We start from the raw sequence: 26396 nt of genomic DNA on the forward strand, positions 1-26396 counted from the left end.
ACCATAGGTTTCACACCAGTTATAGTTAGCTGCAAATTTTACTGATATAAAACCATTGAAATTCCCACGTTATAGTTAGTCGGACTCACTATAACTTGCGCGTGCAATGCACTGCTGATGACATCACATATTACATCACTCATGACATGGTCAGTGACATCACTGATGACACCATCCTTGTGACACAGTCACAGACCTCCTCTCAGTGTAAAGTAACCCTTGAGACACATATTCAAAAATAGAAACTGAAATTTTTAAAAAATGGACATACCTATATCAGTTACAACAAGCAATTCTGTACTTCCACTATCTATATACACATCCACTCATTCACCAACAGTTCTATATAGTCACTCATACATATACTCACTCATCATATGAAGAGATACACCTATACATCCTGTTACACACCGACATTCATCCAAAAGTTACTCACACACATATTCACACGTGCAAATAAACTATTGAACAACCATTTATTTGAATATAGAGTTATACACACACTTCCACCTTACTTCTACTGAAAATTACACATATTTATTCTCTTAAACAATCACTTATAGAAACACATACTTATTTAAACAGGAAATCTTACAATCTCTTACTCTCACATATACTCACTTATATACATCAATATTCATATATACTAGATTAAAACATATGTAGTTACTGATAAAGACACTAGTGAGACAGTCATTCACTCACTAACAAACACATATAGACACTCATCCACCCATACAGTCCTGTACATATGCTGTCTTCAAAACACATACAAACAAAGAGTCAGTCACTCATGCATCTATGTGCTAAGTAATACCTCCACCAAACCACATAGACACTCATACTGATACTACTAAAAATATCAAATAACCCATATACATACGCATGTAGCTACTTATCAACACATGTAGCCACTTATACACAAAGTGAAACACTAATATATGTATTCAAATATTTAAACATAACTCACTAATATTTATTTTTCAGAAAGACACATATTCACTGGATGGTGTCATCAGTGATGTCATGAGTGATGTCACTGACCATGTCATGAGTGATGTAATATGTGATGTCATCAGCAGTGCATTGCACGCGCAAGTTATAGTGAGTCCGACTAACTATAACGTGGGAATTTCAATGGTTTTATATCAGTAAAATTTGCAGCTAACTATAACTGGTGTGAAACCTATGGTTTTTTCAGTGAATTTAATAGGTTTTTTAAATGCTAATTCCTAACTATAACTGGTGTGAAACCTATGGTTTTTTTCAGTGAATTTCAAAGGTTTTTTTAATGCTAATTCCTTACTATAAGTTTCACTTTATAAATAAGACTGTTAGCACTCTAGTTGTTCTTTTTAACACTCTGGTACATTCTGTCATTGGGCTACAGTTGGGCTACATCTAGTTGAATTTTGGGCTACATTTACAATTTTTGATCTCTGGTGGCCATCTTTGGGCTTCATTGGGCTACTTTGGGCTACATTTGGGCTACATTTTGGCTCTAACATATATTAAGCCCAATGTAGCACAATACATATTTTTATAAAGTTAATTTTTTTACAAACCACTTCAGAATAGGGCTACCTGTCTCTACAATTATCCCATTTTTTTTTTTTTAATTTTTGGGGGGAGCGCTCCCAGAGCGCGCCCCGGAGTGCGCCCCGAAAAGCGTATTTCTGAAAAGCGCCCCCGGGCGCGCTCCGGGGAGCGTCTCGTGAGCACCAATATCGCAAACGAAAACATGATCGTGACGTATCGCGTAGCCGCGACCGCGTGATACGCACGGCGTAAGCGCACCCGGAAGTACTCGAACGAATACGATCGCAAAACGTAAACTTCCGACGCGCTTACGCTGCGCGCCCCCGTGCGCGTAGCGTAAGCGCGTCGGGTCATGTGAGCAGAAAATAACATTTTTCATTGGTTCATAACAGTTTTAGTTTCATAATGATGAAGCCCCTGGTCTTGTGACCTGAAAATAACACTTCTCATTGGTTCAGGACAGTTTTTTTTTTTAAATGATGAAAGACCCCACCTTTTTTCCTTATTCTGACTTTGTCCTTAGACTGAGGAAGACCTGTTTGTTGCTCTCTCTACTTTTTTGCTCCAATGGCTTCAGTAGTAGCATCAGCTGGTGCATCTGCCCCACCACCACCACCACCACCACCAAGAGGACCAGCTCCAAATTATATTGGTGGTCAAGAACAGGAGGAGGAGGAAGAGGAAGAGGAGGAGGGGAGAAGAAGATGGCTGCCAGAAGAAAATACACCTTACAAACCCAAACCATACATTGTTTGGCAGTTTTTTTCAATCCCAGAGGGGCAAAAAAAGGTGAATGCTCCCAAGGTGACTTGCCTCATCTGCAATGATGAACTTTCACGGGGCAACCCAAACAAGAAATATTCTTTTGGTAACTACACCATGATTCGGCACATGACAAGAAAACATCCAAACAACTACTCTCGTGCAGAGTTCCGGGAACTGGCCAGTAACCTCCCCCAGTCATCAAGGACCCCCTCCCGAAGAAACCAACCCACTTCCTCGCAACCAGAAACATTTGAGGTGATGCCTTGCATTCAGCCGAGATTTGCTGATTTTAAAATTACTTGTACTGCTTGTGGCAAGCTTATCTCCTATGGGGAACAAAGTATTAAGCTCATCGTCCTTGCAGGTGATAATCACAAGTGCCCCAAAAAGAAATAATTTTTTGGGTTTTTTGTTTTTTTGCTCCAGTTGAGCCAGTTTCAATTCCCTTTTTTTGTTTCTCCCCCTAAAAAATACAAAAAAATATATAAACTGTTTTGAAAAGCCAAAAAAAGTTCAAAAAGTTCCAAAAACACAAAAAAAATATAAAACAACAAAAAGAAGAAAAAAAAAAAGTTCTTTTAAGAACTACCTCCAATTTCTAAATAAAAACTTCATTTTTTTAAAACTCTGTCATCTTTTTCCCTCATTTTACGCTCCCCGGTGCGCTACCTGGTGCGCGCACCGAGCGCTTCCCCCGCGCAAAACGAAAAAAAAAAAGAATATTTTAAATGCCCCGCGGGGCCCTTTTATAGCCCCCACATCAAACCTAGGGGGTCAAAGGGGTCTATCCCTGACGCCTTATGGTCATTTCCCACTTTGTTTTAGCCACCTCTTATGTCTCGATTTTACCGAGACACAAGATGGCGACCGCTCTGGACTGTTTGGAATGTTTACAGACACCCGAGAGCCAATCAGCTTTCCATGCGCACCTCGCGTGTCGCGCCTGGAGCGCACTCCGGTGCGCGCACCTGTGCGCTGCTATAGATATATATATTTTTTGGGACCTAAATTACTCAAAATCCACTGGAGCACATATCTTGAGACATAGCAAAGGCACATCGGGCTACCAGTCCCTACAATTTTGCCAAGTTTGGTGTAAATCCATTCAGCCGTTCGGGCTAAAAGTGAAATCGACCGCCCTATGGAAATTAACATGGGGAAAACGCGTTTTGGGACCCCCCTTTTATCTCGGCCCCCGCTTATTGTATCCCCCCCCAAACTTTCAGGGAAGGACCGGAGCTCGACGAGGCCATTTTCATGAAATTTTCAGGCAGATTCGTCAACCGGTGCCAAAGTTATTCCAAATAGAATTTTGAGATTTAACATTGAAAAAAATCCTAACTATAACTACCTACTGGCGACCGCCAGTAGGTAATATATATATATATATATATATATATTCTCCACTCCTTCCTTTTGGGAAAGCAACGAGCCGCACACCAGCAATAAGGTTTAGACGATGTTTCTTTAATTGCAGACCTTACGCATTTCAGTCGATCTACGACTTTCATCAGAGGCTTCCGCAATGGCATATCATCGTACCTCCATCTTTCTTCCCATTTTATACAAGCCCTCCAGTGGGTAATGCCGCATTTGCTGAGTTTTGGGAAAGCAACGAGCCGCACACCAGCAGTAAGGTTTAGACGATGTTTCTTTGATTGCAGACCTTACGCGTTTCAGTCGATCTACGACTTTCATCAGAGGCTTCCGCAATGGCATATCATCATACCTCCATCTTTCTTCCCATTTTATACAAGCCCTCTGGTGGGTATCTATGATTGGATGCGATGCATCCTGGGATTTGTGGTATGAACGCAATCCTTCCAGTGGGTAATGCCGCATTTGCTGAGTTTTTAAAACAAATGTTTGTGTCCTTCCTGTTGCTCCCTGCGGGAAACCATACCAAGACCAGTCCTGGTAGCGCCTGCCATCCCTATTTGCTTTCACGAGCCACCAAAGAAGTTCAGGGTCGGGACTTGGGCGGCGCACTTGCTGGCGGTGCGATCCTCCGGGCGGAACCAAGCCTGTATATATTTTCTCCACTCCTTCCTTTTGGGAAAGTAACGAGCCGCACACCAGCAGTGAGGTTTAGAAGATGTTTCTTTAATTGCAGACCTTACGCGTTTCAGACGATCTACGACTTTCATCAGAGGCTTCCGCAATGGCATATCATCATACCTCCATCTTTCTTCCCATTTTATACAAGCCCTCTGTAATTTGAGATGTCATCAGTGATGTCATGAGTGATGTCACTGACCATGTCATGAGTGATGTAAGATGTGACCTCATCAGAAGTGCATTGCGGGCGCGCGAGTTATAGTTAGCTGAACTAACTGTAAAGGGGGAATTTCTATGGTTTTGTACGAGTGGAATGTCCAACTAACTATAACGCCCCTGAAACCTATGGTTTTTTCAGTGACTATATATATATTTATTACACTATGTATACATGCGAAAATGTCTCGGTCCGCCTGTTTGCCTTGATGGAACAGAAAAAATGGGTGGAACTGATATCATCACAAAGACGAGGTCCTCTTATGGCTCCGATGACATCATACGGTGTCACGAGCGGAGCCGTGCTATTATGACGTATTCGTTGACGTGGGAGAGCTAGGAAAGAATTTCTGTGGAATGCTGGTGCAAGGGATATTTCCCTAAGTGTTCAGGCTAGTCCTTTGGGAGCAACTGTTCATGTTGTCACTCCAGAAACCAAAACCAGTGATCCGAGGGTAGAGTACCTGCAGATGGCACACGAGGTGGGGTGCCCAGTCATGTGCACTGGCGCGCGGGACAGCGAAGTGACAAGCACCACAACCCACAAAAAAGGTAACGAGGGCACTGAATAACACAGGATCTTCCCTTTGTATCTGGCTGGAACAACAAAGTTAAAATGCCCTAGTACCAAAATGTAAAATTAGTGCTACATCGGTCTTCAAGAGGACCTGCGATGCCGCTTCTGCCTCCCGTACCCTGGAGGCGCACATGGGTCACGCGGTACGGTCATAATGCGGTGGGATGCACACTGGTTGACTTCTCATGGCACTGCTCCACACTTTATGGAGGACGCTTTCCATTAGCTATGTTTTCTGATGACGTGTCGCGCCGGCCCCATCCAACAACAGAACTCTTTTAGATCCAAACAAACTCTTCCACTTTGTCACCGGAAGTGAAACCAGGCCACGCGGACACTTTCACAATACAACAGCTGGGAATGCACTTTTCGGTAAAAAAAAAGCACATTCCTTCCTCCTAATTAATTAAATTAACGTCTCACTGAAGAACAGGGATCAGCTTCGTTCGGAAAACTGCTGTTACAACAACTTTATTTACTTCGCGATACCATTACAACACATGCATTACCACGCATGAGTTGTACAACGCAAAGTCATTACTACACATTTTTTTAGAACGCATGGTCATTTACCATGCATGCCTTTACAACAAATTTTGTTGTAACGGTATGTATGCAAAATGACCATGCGTTCTAAAAAACATGTAGACTATCCACGTTGTTGTAAGGAAACAGAGGCGGTTCTGTTTCCTCACAACGACGAACACCGCCCCTCAGAGACGACGTGAAGCAGGAACCACAAGGAGAGAGGAACCACGAGGAGTGAGAGGTAAGGGGGATTGGGCATGGGGTGTTTTTTTTCTAGGGTTTAGGGTAGTGCAGTGGTGTTTGGGTAGTGTAGGGGGTCGTGCTGGGGGTAGTGTTTTAGGGATTAGGGTAGTGCAGTAATGTTTGGGTAGTGTAGGGGGTCGTGCTGGAGTAGTTTTGTAGGGTTTAGGGTATTGCAGTAGTGTTTGGGTAGTGTAGGGAGTCGTGCTGGGGGTAGTGTTTTAGGGTTGCTATGGTAGTGCGGTGGTGTTCAAGTAGTGTAGGGGGTTGTGCTGGGGTAGTGTTTTAGGGTAGTACAGTGGTGTATGGGTAGTGTAGGGGTTCATGCTGGGGTAGTGTTTTAGGGTTTAGGGTAGTGCAGTGGTGTTTGAGTAGTGTAGGGGGTCATACTGGTGGTAGTGTTTTAGGGTTTAGGGTAGTGCAGTGGTGTTTGTGTAGTGTAGGCGGTCGTGCTGGGGGTAGTGTTTTATGGTTTAGGGTAATGCAGTGGTGTTTGGGTAGTGTAGGGGGTCGTGCTGGGGTAGATTTAAGGTTTGGGGTAGTGCAGTGGTGTTTGGGTAGTGTAGGGAGTCATGCTGGGGGTAGTGTTTTAGGGTTTAGGGTAGTGCGGTGGTGTTCGTGTAGTGTAGGGGGTTGTGCTGGGGGTAGTGTTTTAGGGTTTATGGTAGTGCAGTGGTGTTTGGGTAGTGCAGGGGTAGTGCTGGGATAGTGTTTTAGGGTTTAGGGTAGTGCAGTGGTATTTGGGTAGTGAATGGTGTAGTGTTTTAGGGTTTAGGGTTGTGCAGTGGTGTTTGTGTACTGTAGGGGACCGTGCTGGGTTCTAGTGTTTTAGGGTTTAGGGTAGTGCAGTGGTGTTTGTGTAGTGTAGGGGGTCGTGTTTTAGGGTTTAGGGTCATGCAGTGGTGTTTGGGGAGTGTAGGGGGTCGTGCTCGGGTAGATTTATGGTTTAGGGTAGTGCAGTGGTGTTTGGGTAGTGTAGGGGGTCATGCTGGGGGTAGTGTTTAGGGCTTAGGGTAGTGCAGTGGTGTTTGGGTAGTGAAGGGGGTCGTGCTGGGGTAGTGTTTTACAGTTTAGGGTAGTGCAGTAGTGTAAGAGGTCGTACTGGGGCAATGTTTTAGGGTTTAGGGTAGTGCAGTGGTGTATGGGTAGTGTAGGGGGTCATGCTGGGTAGTGTTTTAGGGTTTAGGGTGATGCAGTGGTGTCTGAGTAGTTAGGGGGACATGCTGATGGTAGTGTTTTAGGGTTTAGGGTAGTGCAGGGGTGTATGTGTAGTGTAGGGGCTTGTGCTGGGGGTAGAGTTTTATGGTTTAGGGTAGTGCACTGGTGTTTGGGTAGTGTAGGGGGTCGTGCTTGGGGTAGATTTAGGGTTTAGGGTAGTGCAGTGGTGTTTGGGTAGTGTAGGGATTTGTGCTGAGGGGTAGTGTTTTAGGGATTAGGGTAGTGCTGTTTTGTTTGTGTAGTGTAGGGGGTTGTGCTGGGGTAGTGTTTTAGGGCTTATGGTAGTGCAGTGGTGTTTGGGTAGTGTAGGGGGTAGTGCTGGGGTAGTGTTTTAGGGTTTAGGGTAGTACAGTGGTGTTTGTGTAGTGTAGGGGGTAGTGTTTTAGGGGTTAGGGTAGTGCAGCAGTGTTTGTGTACTATAGGGGGTCGTGCTGGGTTCTAGTGTTTTAGGGTTTAGGGTAGTGCAGTGGTGCTTGTGTAGTGTAGGGGGTCGTGTTTTAGGATTTAGGGTCGTGCAGTGGTGTTTGGGTAGTGAAGGGGTAGTGTTTTAGAGTTTAGGCTAGTGCAGTTGTGTTTAGGTAGTGAAGGGGGTCGTGCTGGGGGTAGTGTTTTAGGGTTTAGGGTAGTGCAGTGGTGTTTGTGTAGTATAGGGGTCATGCTGAGGGGAAAACTTAGTGTTTAGGGTAGTGCAGTGGTGTTTGTGTAGTGTAGGGGGTTGTGCTGGGGTAGTGTTTCAGGGTGTTAAGGCACTGCAGTGGTGTTTGTGTAGTGAAGGGGGTCGTGCTGGGGGTACTGTTTTAGGGTTTAGGGTAGTGCAGTGGTGTTTGTGTAGTGTAGGGGGTTGTGCTGCGGGTAGATTTAGGGTTTAGGGTAGTGCAGTGGTGTTTGGGTAGTGTAGGGAGTCGTGCTGGTGGTAGTGGTTTAGGGTTTAGGATAGTGCAGTTATGTTTGAGTAGTGTAAGGTGTCGTGCTGGGGGTAGTGTTTTAGGGTTTAGGGTAGTGCAGTGGTGTTTGTGTACTATAGGGGGTCGTGCTGGGTTCTAGTGTTTTAGGGTTTAGGGTAGTGCAGTGGTGCTTGTGTAGTGTAGGGGGTCGTGTTTTAGGATTTATGGTCGTGCAGTGGTGTTTGGGTAGTGAAGGGGTAGTGTTTTAGAGTTTAGGCTAGTGCAGTTGTGTTTAGGTAGTGAAGGGGGTCGTGCTGGGGGTAGTCGTTTAGGGTTTAGGGTAGTGCAGTGGTGTTTGTGTAGTATAGGGGTCATGCTGAGGGGAAAACTTAGTGTTTAGGGTAGTGCAGTGGTGTTTGTGTAGTGTAGGGGGTTGTGCTGGGGTAGTGTTTCAGGGTTTAAGGCACTGCAGTGGTGTTTGTGTAGTGAAGGGGATCGTGCTGGGGGTACTGTTTTAGGGTTTAGGGTAGTGCAGTGGTGTTTGTGTGGTGTAGGGGGTTGTGCTGGGGGTAGATTTATGGTTTAGGGTAGTGCAGTGGTGTTTGGGTAGTTTAGGGAGTCGTGCTGGTGGTAGTGGTTTAGGGTTTAGGATAGTGCAGTTATGTTTGAGTAGTGCAAGGTGTCCTGCTGGGGGTAGTGTTTTAGGGTTTAGGGTAGTGCAGTGGTGTTTGGGTAGTGGAGGGGGTAGTGTTTTAGGGTTTAGGGTTTAGGGTAGTGCGCCCAACCAGCCACAATATCCGTGGACAAAGAGGATCCTGACTCTTTTGAAAGCTCCGCCATATGAATAATTTAGGTCAAGGGCCCTACCACGTCCATGACCTATCAATTCCTTTCTTGGGATTCCTCATGTACTTGGAGAAAAAGGTACATAGTTTCTCATCAATTTCAGGTGTGTGTGCCACCTTCCCCTTCAGTGAGGGCCTGAAGCATTCTCCCCTCATCCTATTCCTGACCTCCCTTTCAAGGGGTTGATGGATTTTCACCACCACATACTCTGCCACTTTGGTGTCAGGGGTCAACTCCGCCGACCTAGGATGGTAAATTTGGGAAGGCTTGAACATGGCTGAGTGGACTCCGTCCCCAACCCCGGACTGAGAGGAGTGGGACTCTGGATGCCAGGGACGCCCGAGTCCTTATCTTCATCGGAGGAGAAATTGTCCTCCGATACACCCTCTCCCTCTAAGCGAAACTTGCCGTTTGGGTCTACAATAGTGGTGACAGCGTCGCAATTTTCTCCGGACTCCTCCTCCTCCCCGCAGGGTGCATGTTTTAGCATTCACGCACTCTTAGAAGGTGTCCGCAAGTTTATCAAATCCTTCCAAGTGCCCCGCTTTAAGCTTAACGGCCCTTTTATTCCCCATCTGGGAGCTACTGGGACTCACCACCACCAGATCTGGGTCACTGAACACCCCAGGAATGCTTTTCGCCAGGTTATCAACCTGATCCCTAAGAGGAGCCAGCGCCCTAGAAATAGCCAGGGAGAGGGCTTGATCCACTGCTGGAGGGAGAAGTTGGGGGGCCATTCCTCCTCCACCTCCTGGTAGGAGGAGTAAAAATGGTCTTCTGGAGAAGACATGATAGCAGAGGGTGTGAGCACAGAACAAATGCCCTTAAAATCCTTAAGGCATCCTCCTCGCCGGTGCTCCAACAGCTGGGCTTTCCCCAAAGCTGTTATAAGAATAGACTGAGGCGCAATGCCAATTACCACCACCAGATGTCGCTGATCACTAACGTGGCCGTGTGGGGAAATCACCGTGAAGTGGTGTCAAAATTAAGCGAGGGTGTGTCGTGAATCAAGCGGACACTAAAGAAGTGACCGGATTCCCAAACGCGCGTAAAGACCAGCGGGAGCGCTCGACGGAGCTACCTCGCCCGGACCAGGCCGCCTTACAGGATCTCACCACGCGCAGAGGGTACAGCGGGAGAAACTGCGAGGGGGAAAACACTCTCGGGCAAGAGCCTGCTGCGCAGGTAATATGAAACAATACCAACGCAATAATGCTAATAACGTGCACAAGAAACCGCTATACAAACAGCAACAACGTCAGATTAAGCCAAGAATGAAAGGAATGCACTTAACTGACGAGCAATGAAGAAAGAGGAAGCGGAAGGGACGTCACAATATTATATATGATGGACTGTGATATGATTGGACTATAGTTGCCTTGGAGACTACCCCCCTAATGGTTCATGGGTGTAGTCTTTTGTTTAATGATTGTTGTGTTACGTTTTCTTTGAACTGCTAAGCAAATAAAGTGAAGAAAGATATGCATAATCCTCGCCTCCGTCCTGCCATAGAATTCATTAAACTTTATTTGATCTGATTTAGAAACATAGATCATAAAAGTGTACATAAAAACAGTAAATCCTCTTTCCTAATACAATACAGTGAGAATTAATTAAAGCCAGTAGGTAAAAATGGGTGTTACAAAGTCCGGTTCAGAGCAACTTCAGATTAACAGAATTGTAAAGTTCAATGATTCGCAAGATCAATCTTATGTACTTCGTGCAAAATACGCAATAAGGGGTCCAAGTAAGATGTAACGCTCCAATACCTGACCAGTCTCCACTATATAAAACTGCAGAAAAACTAAAAATAAAAAGTGTTTTGCACACTTCTGTCATTGGGCTATATGTTGGGCTACATCTGGGTGATATTTGTGCTACATTTGGGCTCTTTTTTCTCTGGTGGCCATCTTGGGAGACTTATTTGTTGTGAAGTTTCCTAATTTCCTCATTTACTGCAGTCTCTTCAGAAGGAAATGCTTTCAGTTTTTTACTTTGATTCCATCAAGAAGGCATTCAGATGTGTCACACATTTGCCATAAATTCAGAATGTTAGCACTCTAGTTGTTCATTCGATCACCAGGAAGTTAAGTGGAAGTCTACTGCTGGTATTGAAAGTGATTGTTTCAGTCTGCATCTCAGAATTTTCTAATGAAATAGAAGAGGACTTGAGATCTCACTTACATGACCTAAATTTTCTTTCTGCAGCACTAACCATAATTTCTATGGCAAAATGAACCCCCTCATTTTGTTTCTTTTTAAATTAAATGTTTTAAGTGTTACCAGTCTATTCCAATCAAGATGGCTTCAGGTGTGCGATAATTTTGTCATAAGTAAGACTGATAGCTCTCTAGTTGTTCTTTAGAACACTCTGGGAAGCTGCAGTAGAACACAAAGACATCAACTGACAGGCTGCTCCTGTTGAAATATAACAGGAATATATTTGAGATCTCAATTAAAACATGTCCTAATTTTTCTTTCTACAGCACTAACCATAATTTCTATGACAAAATGACCCCCTCATTTTGTTCCTTTTTAAATTAAATGTTTTAAGTGTTACCAGTTTATTCCAATCAAGATGGCTTCAGGTGTGCGATACTTTTGTCATAAGTAAGGGTGTTAGCGCTCTAGTTGTTCTTTTGAACACTCTGGAAAGTTGCAGGAGAACACAAAGGCATCAACTGACAGCAAGGCGCGCTACGAAATTCATTTTATTAATGTAATTGTTTACTTACCTGCAATCATCCATATTCTGTTATTTACTACCCCCCACCCTGCCCCTCCCCACCCCGCCTTTCTGCCCCACAGAACTCCCTCCACGGGCTGCGGCTGCTTGCAGGCGAAGCGCTCAGAACACTTTGCGATATGCTTTCGAAACATTGATGTTTTAAAATTGTACTACATCGTCATCCTTTCCCTTCCCCCCAGTACTTTTTATATGAGATGAGTATGCACCTTGTGTTAGGCGCCACACAGCCTACCTGAATAAGAAAAAAATATTTGATGCCTAAGTAAGTACTCTACCATTGAGTGTCCAATTATGGTCACCTCAAAATGCCCCCTACTTCTTATGTCTGTAGGATACTCCATAGACCCCATGAAGATAGGGTCATCTTTGCAATTTATTTCCATCCTCCAAAATTTGGTACTGAAAACAAAATATACAAAAGTGACAGTTATCTGGTGGATGTGCACAACTGGGTGAAAAGCTGCATGAAGAATAGCACAGAATAATTGTCCAGACCCGACTGGCTGAACATCTCAATTCAGTATGGTGCATGACCTACCCATTATATACTTAGGAGAAGGCTCTGCTGTTTAGAGCCTGCCAGGCATGCTTCTTGTGGGTGTAGTCCAAAGTCACACTGAAATGCTAGGTTTGGGGCACTCTGAACATATGCCAAGTCCTAGTGTGTATCACAGTTAAATATCTTATTGTAATATAGGCAGGAACATATCCGAAAGGTTGCCATGGAAAGCATGAGAAGAAGCCTGCCTTACCATGCTAGTAATTCCTGGCAATGCTAGTTATGCCCGGCACTTGGTCAGTATTAGACCTGACAGCTTCAAATTTGTCTTCCCCCAAATGCTTTGCCTTCTCCCCTCCAGTTTTGCTGAAATGCATTTGTTTGCCTTAAGGTAACTGTGGACTTTAACATGGCTAACCAGTGCTAAAGTGTTTGTGCTCACTCCTTTAAACATGGTGAAATTGGCTTACACTCAATTGACACAGTTAGTTTACTTATAAATCCCTAGTAAGGCGATACCACATCTACCCAGGGCCCGTTAATAAAAATGCTACTAGTGAGCCTTCAGCACTTGTTGCGCCACCCACTGTAGCAGCCTTGTAAAACATGTCTCAGGCTTGCCATTGTAGCCTGTCTCCAGTTTTAAACTGCAATTTCGACCTGGACAAATGTACCTTTTGCCAGGCCTACACCTTCATTATTAATACATATAGGTCATCCCTTGTATAGGCCCTAAACAGCCTACAGGGAATGGTGGTTTGTATTATAAAATGTTGGGCATGTAATTTTAAGTTGTAAATATTTTGGTAATGAAAAACACTTGTTTTTTATTACTACTGTAAGGCCTACATCTCCCTTAGGATGAAATTGGGTTACCTTATTGCATTTTAATTAGTGATAACTGTTCCTTGCGAACAGATAGAAATGTCAAGCTTGGTCTCTAGTGAATTGTAATTTATACTCCTTTTTAATGGTAAAGTCGAATTTTAAGTTGCAATTCTAAAAATGCCACATTTTGAAAGTTGTCATTTTCTTGTCCTAACCAGTTGGTGCCCTGGGTAACATGACTAAATGCAGGTGGCCTTTATGTATTCCACCCAGACAGTATCAGGAAGGGGGACTGTGTGTGTGGAGAGGATAGGCCACCCTGAAAGGATAGGTATGGGCAGAGCTGTCACCTACCATACTTACACTTCAATAGGGGGTTGCTGCCTGTACTCACAAAGGACTTCACGCTAGCCTTTTGTCACCCAGGACATCTTGGGGCCTGGGCAGGGGAAGGAATTGAGTTGTAGAACCAGATGTGTGTGAAGTCTAGAAGTTTCTCCCACTTCAAAGCTGGCACCACATATACATTTTGGGCAGCCAGGCCAACTCTTCAGTACACTCCTGAACCTGTGGACACTACAGAAGAAGGACAGCTCTGCTGCCAGAGAACTGCCCTTCTGCTGGTGGTCTGCCCTACTCTCTGAGAAGGAAGACTGGGCCTGCCCCCTTTATCTCATGCTCAGAGACACCAAGGGTGAGCTAGCTGGCCTTCTGTTCTGAACTACAGGGACACAACAAGCTCCAGAGGCTTCCTTGCAACATCTCAGCTGACCTGCTGGACTGGACCTGCCTGAGCCTGCAACTGGACCTACCGAAACCCAACTGGACTCTTCTGGAGTAAATTCCAGATCCCCAGCAGGTACTGCCCCAGGTAATGGGCCTTTGGCTGGCATCAGAGAGAACTTCTCCTGTCCTAACTAAAAGTTCCATCAAATGCAGTAAGAAGCAACACAAAACTACACAAAGCCTCACTGCTCAGTTCAGAGCTTCACCAGGTCTGACGCAGAGCAACTTGAAGCTCCACAAAGCATTGCTGCACAGCTAGATGCTTCATCAGAGCCAATGACGAGTGATGCAGTCCCTGCGAAGCCTCACCATCCAGCTGAAAGCTCCTTCGGAACCGACATTGAGTGAGGCAAAGCACCGCCACACAGCCTCATCAGAACAGATGCCAGGCAATGCAAAGCCTCGCAAAACAACATCGCATAGACCACGCCCCATGGACACGTGGTACAATAATCAGCAGGCCAAACTTAGTTCTGTGCCCGAAGTTGGAAGGTAATTTATTAGTAGGTGCTGGTAGATACCCACAGTTAGTAATAATGCCGTAATAAAACATAAGGTCCAGTAAAGACTAAATAAATTAATTCTTGCTCAACCCATGGTAGCTTGGCAGATAATTAGTTAGGCTTAACTTAGGATACAGGTGTGTAAATAATTTAATATCACCAAAACAGTAAATAAGTTAAAGACACAAAACAATAAAAATCAAACACTAATTTATAAAAAAATAAAGATGATTTGTATCTTTAGAATGACACCAAAGTGACAAAAATCAAATGCAGGAAACCGGAGATATGAATTTCTAAAGTTCAAATAAAAAAAATTTCTTTCTAACACCAAAAAGCATAAAGCGCTAACCGTGGCTATCTGGTCACACTGGACCGGGACAACGTCAAAGTTTCCGCGATGGAGCGTGGGTCGGATACAATGAGCTGTTGGACCCAGTCAAGTTTTTCCCGTCTGACTTAGTCACTTTTTTTGGAGCTTTTTCTCTCGGCGTCAAGCGATCAGGTCCTCAGATCCAGATTTCGATTTGACAATGTAGGCCTGCTGCAGCACAATGCCTCAGTGAGTCCTGGAGGTCTTTGTCTTCCTCAATGAAGAGGTGAGGAGCTTTCAACAAGGCAAACCTGCATGGTCAGGCCGAGTCGCGGTTCGATGTCAACGGCTTGACTCTCGTTGTCAATGGAAGTCTTCTCATTGTGCTTTTTCCCAGTTGGCAAAAATTTCCCAAACTATCAGATTGTCTTCTGAAAAGTTCCTTGAGGGTCCGAAAAGGTCCACAGTGCCAGCCAAGGGTTCAAAAGCTCTGGTTTATCACCTGGGGTCTGGGGCTCCAACTCTCACAATGCACCTGGTCAATCCAAGTACATTCCCGGTGAAGCTGGTCAACTGGAGCTTTCAATAAAGTGGATATTGCAAGTGGCTTCTTCCAGCACTTTTTAACCTGTTGCTGTTTGGGGAGTACACTCCTTATCCTTCAAGACAAGCAAAGCCCTTCTGTTGTGGAGCCTTATTAGTGTAGCAAGTGCAGTCCTACTGACTGCAGTCCTCTTGTATAGTCTAAGGGTCCAGCAAGGCAGTCCTTCTTCACCAGATGTTTTCAAGCATGGACCTGAGGTGCTCTTGCTCATTCATTCGCCATTTTGAGCTGGCTAGAGGGGGTGGGGGACACCACAACCAATCGGGTTCAAGTTGCCACCCTCTGTCATGACACCTTCCTGGGAAGTTTAGCATATTTTTCTCCCAGAATGCACATCTCTGCAAAAATCAAAATGGAGAAAATCTCTTGTTGGAGCGTGCTAGCTTTTCCATACATATCCATTCTAGTGGGGGCTGGCAATGGGTCCTGTGACATCTGGACTTCTCCATTTGAAGACCAGTTTATCTCCTCAGCCCCCTCCCTGTCCCAGGTTTATCCATGAAGCAAATCTCCTCCCTCCAAATGGCTGTATTGTTGCAGCCCCAGGCCTTTTCACTCCTAATCACGAGCAGTTTGGCCCAGGGAGCCAAAGGTTGGCCAATTAGAAGAGATTGCTACAGTACTGCTTAAAGTAAGCTCTAAAACTTCTTTCATGCAAATAGTTATCATAAATCAGACCTCGGCAAGTTGTTGAATTCATTGTAGCTATTATTCTGACACTTTGAATTATGTTGCTAGCTCAGTCCTCTCAAACATTAGACTGTAGTGAGTTTAACAAAGCCTTCCCGTGTTAGATTATAGAGTTAGCAGCACTGCCATGGGTTAAAACGACTTTAACAGATACTCTCAGCTGGCGCTTTGCACCTTTTGATGTTACTTTTATCGAATCCTTTAAAATTCAATATCTCAAGGTCTCCTGATTGTCATTTTTGTGTTATTTGATTTGAATGAATGTTACTTTACGTTTTTAAATCGGGGTGGACGTTTTGTGCCAAGATAAGTAAATGGTTAATTTAGTGACTTTTTTTAGTTTACTCTGACAAGGACTGTGGTTGTTTCTTCAGAATGGTCGTCACCCCCTCAATCAAACACAATTTCTCACAGTCAGATGGTTCCACAATGACATGTGCAGCAGCTTGCCATTCAAAGAGGCAATCAGCACTACACAAAATAGATAATGGGGTCACATCAGCAATTGGCAGGGAAACTAAGCACAATGAAAATCCTCTGTGGGCACGCAATTTCAGCTGGTCTGTGAATATAGATACCAGAGGCAGAAGCATAACGCTCAAGTGTAACATAGACATGGAGCTTCACCTTAATCCCTTCGGTGTTCATGACGAGCTCAGCTCGTCATGAGGCACAGTGCTCGTGTGCTCATGACGAGCTGAGCTCGTCATGACCACACCCATTAACATTATGGCCCAGCACAGCAGGGGAATATCTTCAGCAACCAAGGTGTTAAGCCACGCTGCAAGACGCAAGAGGAAGTCCTACACTGTCCATTTCCTAATTCTTGGTGCAGGGACCCAGACAGTCAATTCTGCTCACTTGCTGATAAAAGACTTCCAAACCTTAGCATCCAGAAGGCAAGAGTGGAGACTCCTCTCATAGGTCTGGGCCCAGAAGGAGCTACAGAACAGGCTCCTTTCAGACACTGTTTGAAAGCATGAAGGCTGCTGCCCTGCCATAATGCGCGTTGGTGTACACCAGCAGAGATGTACTGGAAACTTGATGAGATCAGAAGAAGTGTCTCTAGAGGATGAAAAGCACGAAAGTCTCATCAGCTCATTACTGAAGACTTTACCCCAAAAACCTTTCATACCAGGAAAACAATCAGCAGTCCCGAGAGAAGAAACACGCGGTCTACAAGGGCTCTTGTTCCAGTCAATAGTCAAGGTATCATTTTCCTTCGCTAGACAATGACAAATTCTAGAGTAGTCCGTCCCATGGAGAATCAGGAAAAACATAAGGCCTTCCATGCGAGCCGGCTCAGTAGTCCAGAGTATGCTGAGGAGATGTGTGGTTGCTGTGTGGATTCTCCTATTCTCGCTTATCCTTACATGTCTTTTTCCTTTTTTTTGTGGTGGCAATGACCTCATTGAGTTGAATTCTCTTCTCTCAAGGCCTTCCCTTACCTGGCATATCCTTACATTTCTCTTTCATTTTTGTGGTGCCAGTAACCTGACTGAATTTAATTTGTTATTATCTCAGGCCTTCCATCTCTGACCTTGGTTTATGCAACAAGTCAGTAACCCCTCTGGTTTACGGCTTGACCAAGCTTGAGTTGTGCAGTGAGGTTCATGGGAGCCTCACCACAGGGATGTTTTTTTTTGGGACTGAGGTGAAGAATTCCACCTTGAGGTACATCTGTCAATCAGGTATTTATTTTAATTTTAATTCCCACCACAGATTTGAGGTGGATATCCTTTGATTTGTGACTTTGGATTACAGATTCATGTTTGTTATGCAAACTTGATCACAGCTGCAGGTCCCCAAGAAAATGTACAAGGACGTCGTATGCATCTGCTTTTGTGGTATGTGCTTGTTTCATCTTAGTCAAGACAGGAAAACTCCTCATTGACAGAGCCTGATACAGCTAAAACTGGGTTGTTGAAAAGAATGTGGATTGATCTGGTAACACAGGAGACACTGTTGCTGAGATCATCCTTGATTCTAATCCCAAAACTGGGAGTGGGACTTACTGAGGCATCACATGTAGTTGCCTATTTTATACAGCAGGAGGCCACAAGTCCACCAACACCCGGAAATAGTGAGCCCGACGGAAGGAACGCTACACAGCGAGCAGACGCCGCCTAGTAACCCACGAGTGTCGGGAGGAATCTAAAAGAACGATAGCAGTGCACATACGATCCATTCAAGTAAAGATGCTACACTGCTGGTCAACTTAAGAAAAAACGTCACGACGCTGGGCTCAGCGATCGACATAACGACAAAAATACAAGAAGAATCCTCCTTCTTCATACACAGGGTGTAACCCAATGTCCTACATGAACAACATTGAGCCCTGATGAAGACCTTTTTCACCCTAATTTCTGCCTGTTTCATATAAGGTCGAAACGCGTAGGCTTACCATCATCTAGGCCAGGAGAAATGCAAGCCTTATGACCTGATAAACCAACAGGACATCTAGTGAGAGACGCATCTCACACTACGGCCATAAAAAAACTTCTCTTAAAAAGGACTCTCCGACCTAACACAGGCCCATATTGATTATCTCTTTGTGGAGAAGCATTTATATCCCAAAGACAATTATTCTATTGATTTCAAGTAGGACTCGATATCAGATTTTTGTAAAAATTCTATATATGTCTAGTATTGTTAAATGTTGTGTTGAATAATGTCTAAAATGTCCATGTTTTGAATTCACTGTTCTGATATATGTTGAATGTGTTTCTTATCAAAGGAGATGATGACAAGCCAAGTGCTAACACCCAATTGTGTACTACTGAATAGCTTTGAAGAAAAATGCAAAAGTAAAATTGATGACAATGTCAATAAACTATGACATTGGACTAAATTAAATGTCTAATCTATGGTGTCAGAGGCATCCCTTACTTGCTATTACAAGTCCTGGGGCACAGACTCAAATCATATAAAAGGGTAGGATGACTGAGAAAGAATCAAGGTGACAGAGATTAATAGGAAGTAATCGAGACATCACATTCACTCACTCACATTTTGAATTTTAGAATTACATTAGTATTCAAGATAAATGCATTTCTAATACTTGAATATGCCTAAAAATTCTGCCTGATAAAAAAACACGGATTGTACATGCTTGAATAAACATTGAAAAATAAATAATTATGTGTAACATTCATTATGGGAAAAGACCGGGTTTTTGAAGATTGATCATTTATTTCCTGACAAAGCAGAGACATTTTCAGAGACATGTTTGCAAACAATGGTTTGCAAAGATTCTACATGTTTATTGTTCAATGTGCTAACATTGTAATTGGAAAGGGAGATGTGAGACAAATGCCTGCCTTCCGGCGTCAACAGTCTAGATCTCAGTCACAGTTCAGAGGCCCAGGCCTACTCATGTAGTGATCTCAGACTGGCCTCTAGCGTTTGCATCAGAACATTCCTGCTGTAATTCAAAACCTCGTTTAAGCGAGGGTTTGTGATTTCAACAGACCGTCGTGCAGGACTGAAATGCAAATCTGCAGGCAAGAACATTTCTACAGAACAATTTACATGCTACAGTGCCCAAAAATATGCTGTTGTCATGAGGCGAAACAGAAATACAATTAAAATCATAACTTACCTGAAGCAGAAGATGATATTTTAAAACTCGCTGCATTGGAACAACCAATAGATCACGCAATGTAAATTTTCCATTGTTAGCTCGTTTGGAACATTCCTATACACGAACGAGGAAACAAACAATTAGAAATTAAAAAGGAGGCATCAAATGGATGCTTCGACATTACAATTATGCTTGGAATGCTAAAATATCCATGACACAATTAGGTGAGAGAGTAGCCTTGCTGTAGCCTCAGTATACAGCTAAATGCAATCACACTGGCGATTGTAATTCTGTGCATATAAGCAGTTTTTAAGTAGACTGCACAACATATTACAGGGTTAAGGGGGATGCTAGTAGAAACCAGTATCTACCAAAGGGGAAACAAGTAAAAATCAATCTTTCAAAGCCTGGTTTTCAAGCTGAGGGCCCCTAAGCAGACACATTTTTAGGTCCTTCTTGCCAGACCACCTACCCGCAATACCTATTGTTACCAATTCTTTAAAATATAGAAACAGTGGACTTTTGCTCCTCCAGAGGAGCATCCCTCTCACCTACTACTTTTGGCTCTTTGAGGTTCCGTTCTACCTCTTATAGAGTGTTCTTACTGGAATACATGAGAAACTACGTTAAGTTTTAATGTACTCTAAACCACAACACAGTCAATTATCATCTCATAGAGGACCTGTATGCAAAAAACAATATTTAGTTTCAGTTTTTCATTTCCTTAGGCTTTTCAGTCAAGACTCAAACTGCATGCCGGATCTATTGGCTTTGTCAATGTTTGTTCTTTCGTGATTCAATGATTACACCAGTCACGTATAAGCAATCACAATAAACAGGCCTCTCTTTCCAGTTCACAGTGCGCTGGGCTAATTCCATACAGCTCTTTGGTGGTAGAGGATCATTGCTCAATTGTCTTGCACATAGCTTCCAGCCCACAGTGGATTTATTGTTGTCCATAAGTTCATCTTTTTTTCCTCAGTTGGGTGATTGTTTCATATTAATTTTTTACATTGATATAATATTGTCTCCAGTAAAGACGTTTCGCGGTTTTGGATGTCAAAATACAAAACATTTCCTCATCCCTTCTATTTTTTTCTACTGATTGTTCAGGATGGATAATATGTGTGTAATGTGTGGAAGAGGCTGCCTGCCTTCCCCTTTAACTACCATCCTGCCCTTCCCTGTGGATCACTCAACTTCCAACCCATGCCAATGAATCTAGCCCTGATGGAAGTGTGGTACAGTGGCAGATTCTCAACTATGCTAAGTTCCAATAACTTTCATAAAAGTCCACATATGCTTATTCTGTCAATTAGGCCCTCAGGATGTGCCCTCACAGATAACTGCTTGGTGCAACCCAGGTAAACATCAGCTTTCAGGGAAGCTGTGATGGAGATCCAGGAGAAGTAGACGCTCCAGAGATGCCTCTCCTCAGGCTGCGTTCAGTGGCTTGGTTTCAGGCTATGATTAGGAAGAGTTGGCTCAGTGTAATGAAGATTCTTAGGAAATAATTGAATCATTTGCCTAACGAAAGACAGAATAAGGGCTCTTGAAGCATAAAATGGTCGTCAAAAATGCGAAAGTAAATGCACAACGCCTAAAAAGTTAAATGAAAGGTATGCACCATGCGATTATTATTTTCATTTCAAAAGATAAAATACATTTCATAGCTACTGATATCTTTGATTTTAGGTGCCCCTTACCTCTAGCTTTAACTTAACATCTTCTTTCGTCTTGGCAATGTTATCTAAACAGGATATGGCGGTCTCCACTTGACTGCAGTACTGCCCATAAATCACCAACCTAAAATGAAAAAAAAGTGCATTTAGGTCTGTGTAAATACGTTCTAAATCCACTATTAGTTACAGGATGGCTGACTGCATTGAATGAGGCTTGGCGAATTCGCAGAGAGAAGCAGTTGGCTCACAGTCTGGGTGCAGACATACCAAATGCTCAGCTGTGAACTCTGACCCCCAGCAGCCTGTACATTTTGTCATTCTGGTGCATGGTCCTGACACCTGCGCATGGCCTGTTGCAGACCAGGAAACCAATCCTGGGGTGTGACCAAGCGCTAATGAATGCAGACACTTGAATGATCCGTCTTATAATTGATACTGTGTGATGCCTTCACCTCTGGCTTTGTATGTCTACATTAATTTCCTGGAAATGATTTCTCTGTAAAATCAGCAAGTGCATGCTCTAATCCTTTGATTAAAACATAAACGTCAGTCAATCAGCCTTCAGTAGCTCTCGCCTCCAGCAGATGGGCAGCAGAGCTGCTGCTGGAACACTGGCTGTGCTGCTACAAGCAACTGTGGCAGGCAAAGTACCAACATATCGCCCATCACGCTTCATCGGGGCTTATGACTTGCTTCTCTCGTGATAGAATGAGTATGCTCTGAAGAATGGGAACATCAAGAAAACAACAACTAATCTCTTGTAAAATGTTCTAATCCTTTCCTCTTTGGCCCCCATCATGATGTAGTCGGATTTAAGTGGGGGATACTGTGTGGCTGGAAATATTGTTTTCACATGATACACCCACTCCTAAATTCAACGTTCTGAGTGTTTGTCTGAGAATGGGGAATAACACGCGGAGCAGCAATCACTGGGTCCTAATCTCCATTTGGTATTCCCATTATGGTCCATTTAAACTCCCACTGGCCACCAACACTCAGCGGGCGGTAAATAGGAGCAGGGAGCAGGCATGGAGTGGGGACAGCAGACTGGGGATGGTGAGGGTGTCAAAAGGCAGGAGAGACTGGACCCCGAAAGGTCGAAATCTACGCTCCCTTGTGCTGTAAGAGTGGGTCGGACCCGGCCCGGCTTGGGATCTGGGAGGGCCTTGGAGAAGCATGGGTGGGCCATAAGGATAAGTGTGTTTGTCCAGAGTCTCGAGAGCTGGATCTGGGATGCTGGATGGTCAAGCACGGGTGTGAGCTGCTTACCAGAACTACTGCTGGTTCTGTCTACTTTCTCTAACTGTGTATTTATAGAGGTTTAAAACTAGAGGCTTTATCTCTTCTTCTCTCTCCACCTCACCCTTCTTTTTCTCTGTCTGTTCTTCCCCTCTCCTGACTTCACTCTCCTTTCTCTCTGCTTGACCTCACCCTCTACTTCCTCCCACCACACTCTTTTCTCCTCCTACTGTTTCTCCACCTTGACCGTGGAACCGCTCCGTCATGAGCACTGATTAGAGAAGTGGGTAACCCAATATACCGTCATGAGCACAGCGCAACCGCGGCTGGTGACGGAGCGGTTCCGTCACCAGCATGCGCCCGCCGCGTGGCCGCCCCACCCCGTTAGCACTCTGGCGGAATAGCCGCTGCAGTGAAGGAGTTAAAGGGGGAAGCACAACCCTTTATTTCTGCTTAGCAGGGGTAAAGTATAGAGAGTTCAAAAACCAGCTAAATAGTTTCCAGAAAAAGGCAAGAAAGTCTAAGGTGACCATGCAGAAGAGGCAGATCTCCTACACTGTCTCACTCTTTTTCTGAACTCGAAGGCTGAGTAGCAAGATTCGAACTTGTGAAGCACAGACTGTACAAACATGCCCGCAGGAAGTGCATTAGGCCACGATATTATAATATCAATTTAGGACCCAAGGAGTCACATCAGGACTATAATCAGGGCTACTAGATAGACTAATGGAAAGGGGGAGGATCAAATTATGCAGCAGGATTGATTAAATTATGCAGAGTAAATCGGGCTGGCATCAATTTATTATTTTTAAAAGTTTTACGTTAACCCCTACTGGAAAAGAGCTTCATTTCATTAGTACAAACCCAAATGCAACTATAGCAAAAAGCTTTCTGAAAGGTGACCAGTAAACCTTTGCGAATGGCCTTCCACACTGCAGCAACAAATAACTGGCTGCTTTAGCAACCTTGTTTATTTTAAAAAGTTTTTTATTTGTTAAAATCTGCAAATGATGCAGCAGATCATGAATTACGAGGCAAAGGCGACGAATCCATAATTGCATTAAACGCTGTGGCTGCAGAGTTGCATAACTGCATTGGCCATGGTTACAACCGGTTTCTTTCTATTCATGTGAGAAAATGAGAGAATGGATAAATGCACATTCAGCAGCAGTGCCCCAACGTTGGGTGCCTGTTCTTTAGATTCCTTCTGATTACATCAGCTGGCTCCTCCTCCTGTGAGCACCTGATGAAATTGAGAGTAGGCAGTACTGCGGCAGCACATGTTGCCAGTGCCGCCATATAATTGTTGCCAGGGCTTTTCTTACTCTAATAGGCCCATGCACTGCTCCTTCCCTTTTCGTATCTGTTGTATTATTGAAACTTAACAAGTCTTTTCAATTAAGAAGAGTCTAAACTTTGCCATTATCAGGGTTTTTGCTTAAAATAGTGTAATAAGCAGGGACACTGGAATTATGTGATTCTACAGCTGTATTCATCATAGTGATGTATTTGCCACATTTGTCACATAATCATCATCTGCTGCACATTTTAACAAAACAAAATGTTGTTTCTACTTTAAAAAAAATTGAAAGCTACAAAAAACGCAGAAAAGTGGAAGGCCATTTGCGAAGGTCGGCTAGTCCCCTTTCAGCAGCCTATTGCTGTTTATCAGTGTTACTGTGGTATTAACCAGGTGTAACCTTTTTCAAAGCTAGTGCTAACGTGTAAAAATGTAAAAATAATAAAGCTGAACTATTCCAAAATAAACCATATTACACCAACTAATTTGCCTTAATTTGCCACACAATTTAGTTAACCCTGCTTCATAATGTGGTTTACCCCAGCAGCATAATTCCAGTAGCCATGGACTAACATTAGGAATAATGTCATAGTAGAAAGAAAATATAACAAACCACTACTATATTTCATATCCTGGATATACGTTTATTTTCACTTACTCTTCTTGGATTGCAAAATCCTTCACCCTGTTTCTGCACTAAAACTGTTATACATGTCTAAATTACTAAGTGATGGGAGCTTGTGGTCTCGATATCGTGGGGGTGCCTTAGGTACCCCTTCTGTTTACGTGCGCACACTAACAGCAGCCATCCCCCGTGACCTAAACCCCTATCCACGGGCACAAAGCAGCCCAATGCATTGCTGTTGCAGGTGAAAATTACACAATTAGGCTTTGGTTGGGAGCTTACAGGCCCGAATGGGTTTTTTTCATTAAGAAAAAGAACACAATATGGTTTCCTGCTTGTGAGTGGGCCTTGGAGCTTTCTTGGGAGGGCCTGGCCCACCCTTTGGAACCAGACCTGGGTTAGACTTGGGCCAGAGGCAGGAGCAGGGCTGCATCCCTCATGAGATTTTACCAGTGGGTAAAATCCTGCCTGGTATTCTGACGCCCGGGAAACTGAAGTGGGGGACCACCAGGCCAGTTATAATTGGGCGGAGCAGTTGTCCCATTCAGGATTATCACCTCACCCAACTTAAAATCGGGCCCAGATATCAAAAGTAATACTAAGGAAAACCATAGATGGATTTGACCATTTTAAGGCCCCTTTTCACTCACATCTGATGTCATTCCTCTTCGTGCTTGAAACAGACCACATGGTGATGGAGCTATTCAGAAATAGTCTAAACCAGGCTTCTTCAAAGAGTAGCTCTTGAGCTACTAGTTTCTCCCCTGCTACCTTTAAGTAGCTCTCCAGTGTGCAGCCCTGCATACTAAAGTGGTTGAATTAATTCCTCATTCCACATTGATAAATCTTTATATACATTGCTGCTGATTACCATGCCGAGGCACTGAGGTGATCACTGCTCTTAATCTTGCATATGGTGGCCACTAACTCAATCTTGTGTGAAGTGGTCACTGTTAAAGCGTTAGTAATATTAGTAGCTCAGGATGATTTTCATTCAATATAAGTAGCTCTTATTACAGAAGGGTTGGACACCTTTGGCTAAACTCTCACAGGACTTGTTAGGTAGTTCCTAAAAGCTATTCAAAGGAATACAACGTTTACTATGTTCAAATTCTTGGCATCCAAATTGAACATTGTTTTAAAGTCTAGCTTGGTAGCACACTTGCCGCCAGGCCTTATGAAATCAACTGAAAAAGGGCTTAAGGAAACATCACTGAGAGAAGGGCTCACAGTTTGGTTACCTAGAGCATAGTATTAGATTGGATAGAAGTTGTGCACTTTTGCTAAAAGAGTGCACATATTGCAATTGAGCACTTACTATGGCCCAGTGTTGAATCACAATGACGCGATGAGGAAGAGAAAAACTATCCTGTATGCTGTCATGCTATTAGTTTCACGTGTTAGTCCTCATGCCAGCGGTGCTAAAAGGCAATGGCACAGAGGCATACACAATCCTCATCAGTGACGTGTTATTGCTGGAGTGAACACGGTGCTCGTTGATTGGACCTGCTCTCCTAGCATGACACGCAGTAGTGCACTGTGAATTACTTCTGGCGGGAATGTCTTCTAATTCTTCAAGTGTCCAGGGCATTGTTAACTTGCAAGATGGCAATAAAAAACAGAGGGACATGGAAGCTGCCGAGATGGCTTAGGGGTGAATAATAGGCATCCTTTGAGTCAGGGCAGCACAGAGGGTCTGCACCCACCATCCTCGACAAGTGGCACTCTGCTGGAGGAGACTTCTTAAATCTTGCAAGCTGCTCTGATCAGATGTGAGAAAAGAGTAGGAGCAACTGAGAAATTGAATACAAAACACGCAGAACTGTCCGGTTGTCTCCTACTCAGTATCCCAGAAGCCTGTGGCCCCTGTCAAGAGCAGAGCCTGCCTGCAGGCTAATGCCCATTGTGGTGCCACTAATCCAAATCCAATATACAGCCCTTACTTTTGGCGTGCCATGGTCACTGTCAGGAACAACACTGTCTGCATGAGGGTGACAACAGCAGCAGTGGCATGCTCCAGCAGGGTACTTGCCCAGTGGCGACTGGTGACATTTGAAAGTGATGGGGGTGCTCTACCGTCATTACGGGGGACCCTGGGGGGCAGGTTAACCCCACATTTTTCTT

At 44.0% G+C, this 26396-nt stretch overlaps 1 protein-coding gene across 1 annotated transcript in view; it reads right to left on the reverse strand.

Annotated features, from left to right (window-relative positions):
- The window catches only part of VAV3 (vav guanine nucleotide exchange factor 3), a 1223230-nt gene that overhangs the window by 582781 nt on the left and 614053 nt on the right, over window positions 1-26396 (reverse strand). Inside the window, exons 9-10 of the mRNA XM_086953893.1 lie at window positions 21133-21232; window positions 19445-19540 (exon numbers count right to left, since the gene is read on the reverse strand). Coding sequence (XP_086810019.1) covers window positions 19445-19540; window positions 21133-21232 — 196 coding nt within the window. The remainder of the gene's footprint in view (window positions 1-19444; window positions 19541-21132; window positions 21233-26396) is intronic.

The sequence above is a fragment of the Lissotriton vulgaris genome, chromosome 1_1 (genome assembly GCF_964263255.1).
Source record: "Lissotriton vulgaris chromosome 1_1, aLisVul1.2, whole genome shotgun sequence".
NCBI classification, from domain to species: Eukaryota; Metazoa; Chordata; class Amphibia; order Caudata; family Salamandridae; genus Lissotriton; species Lissotriton vulgaris.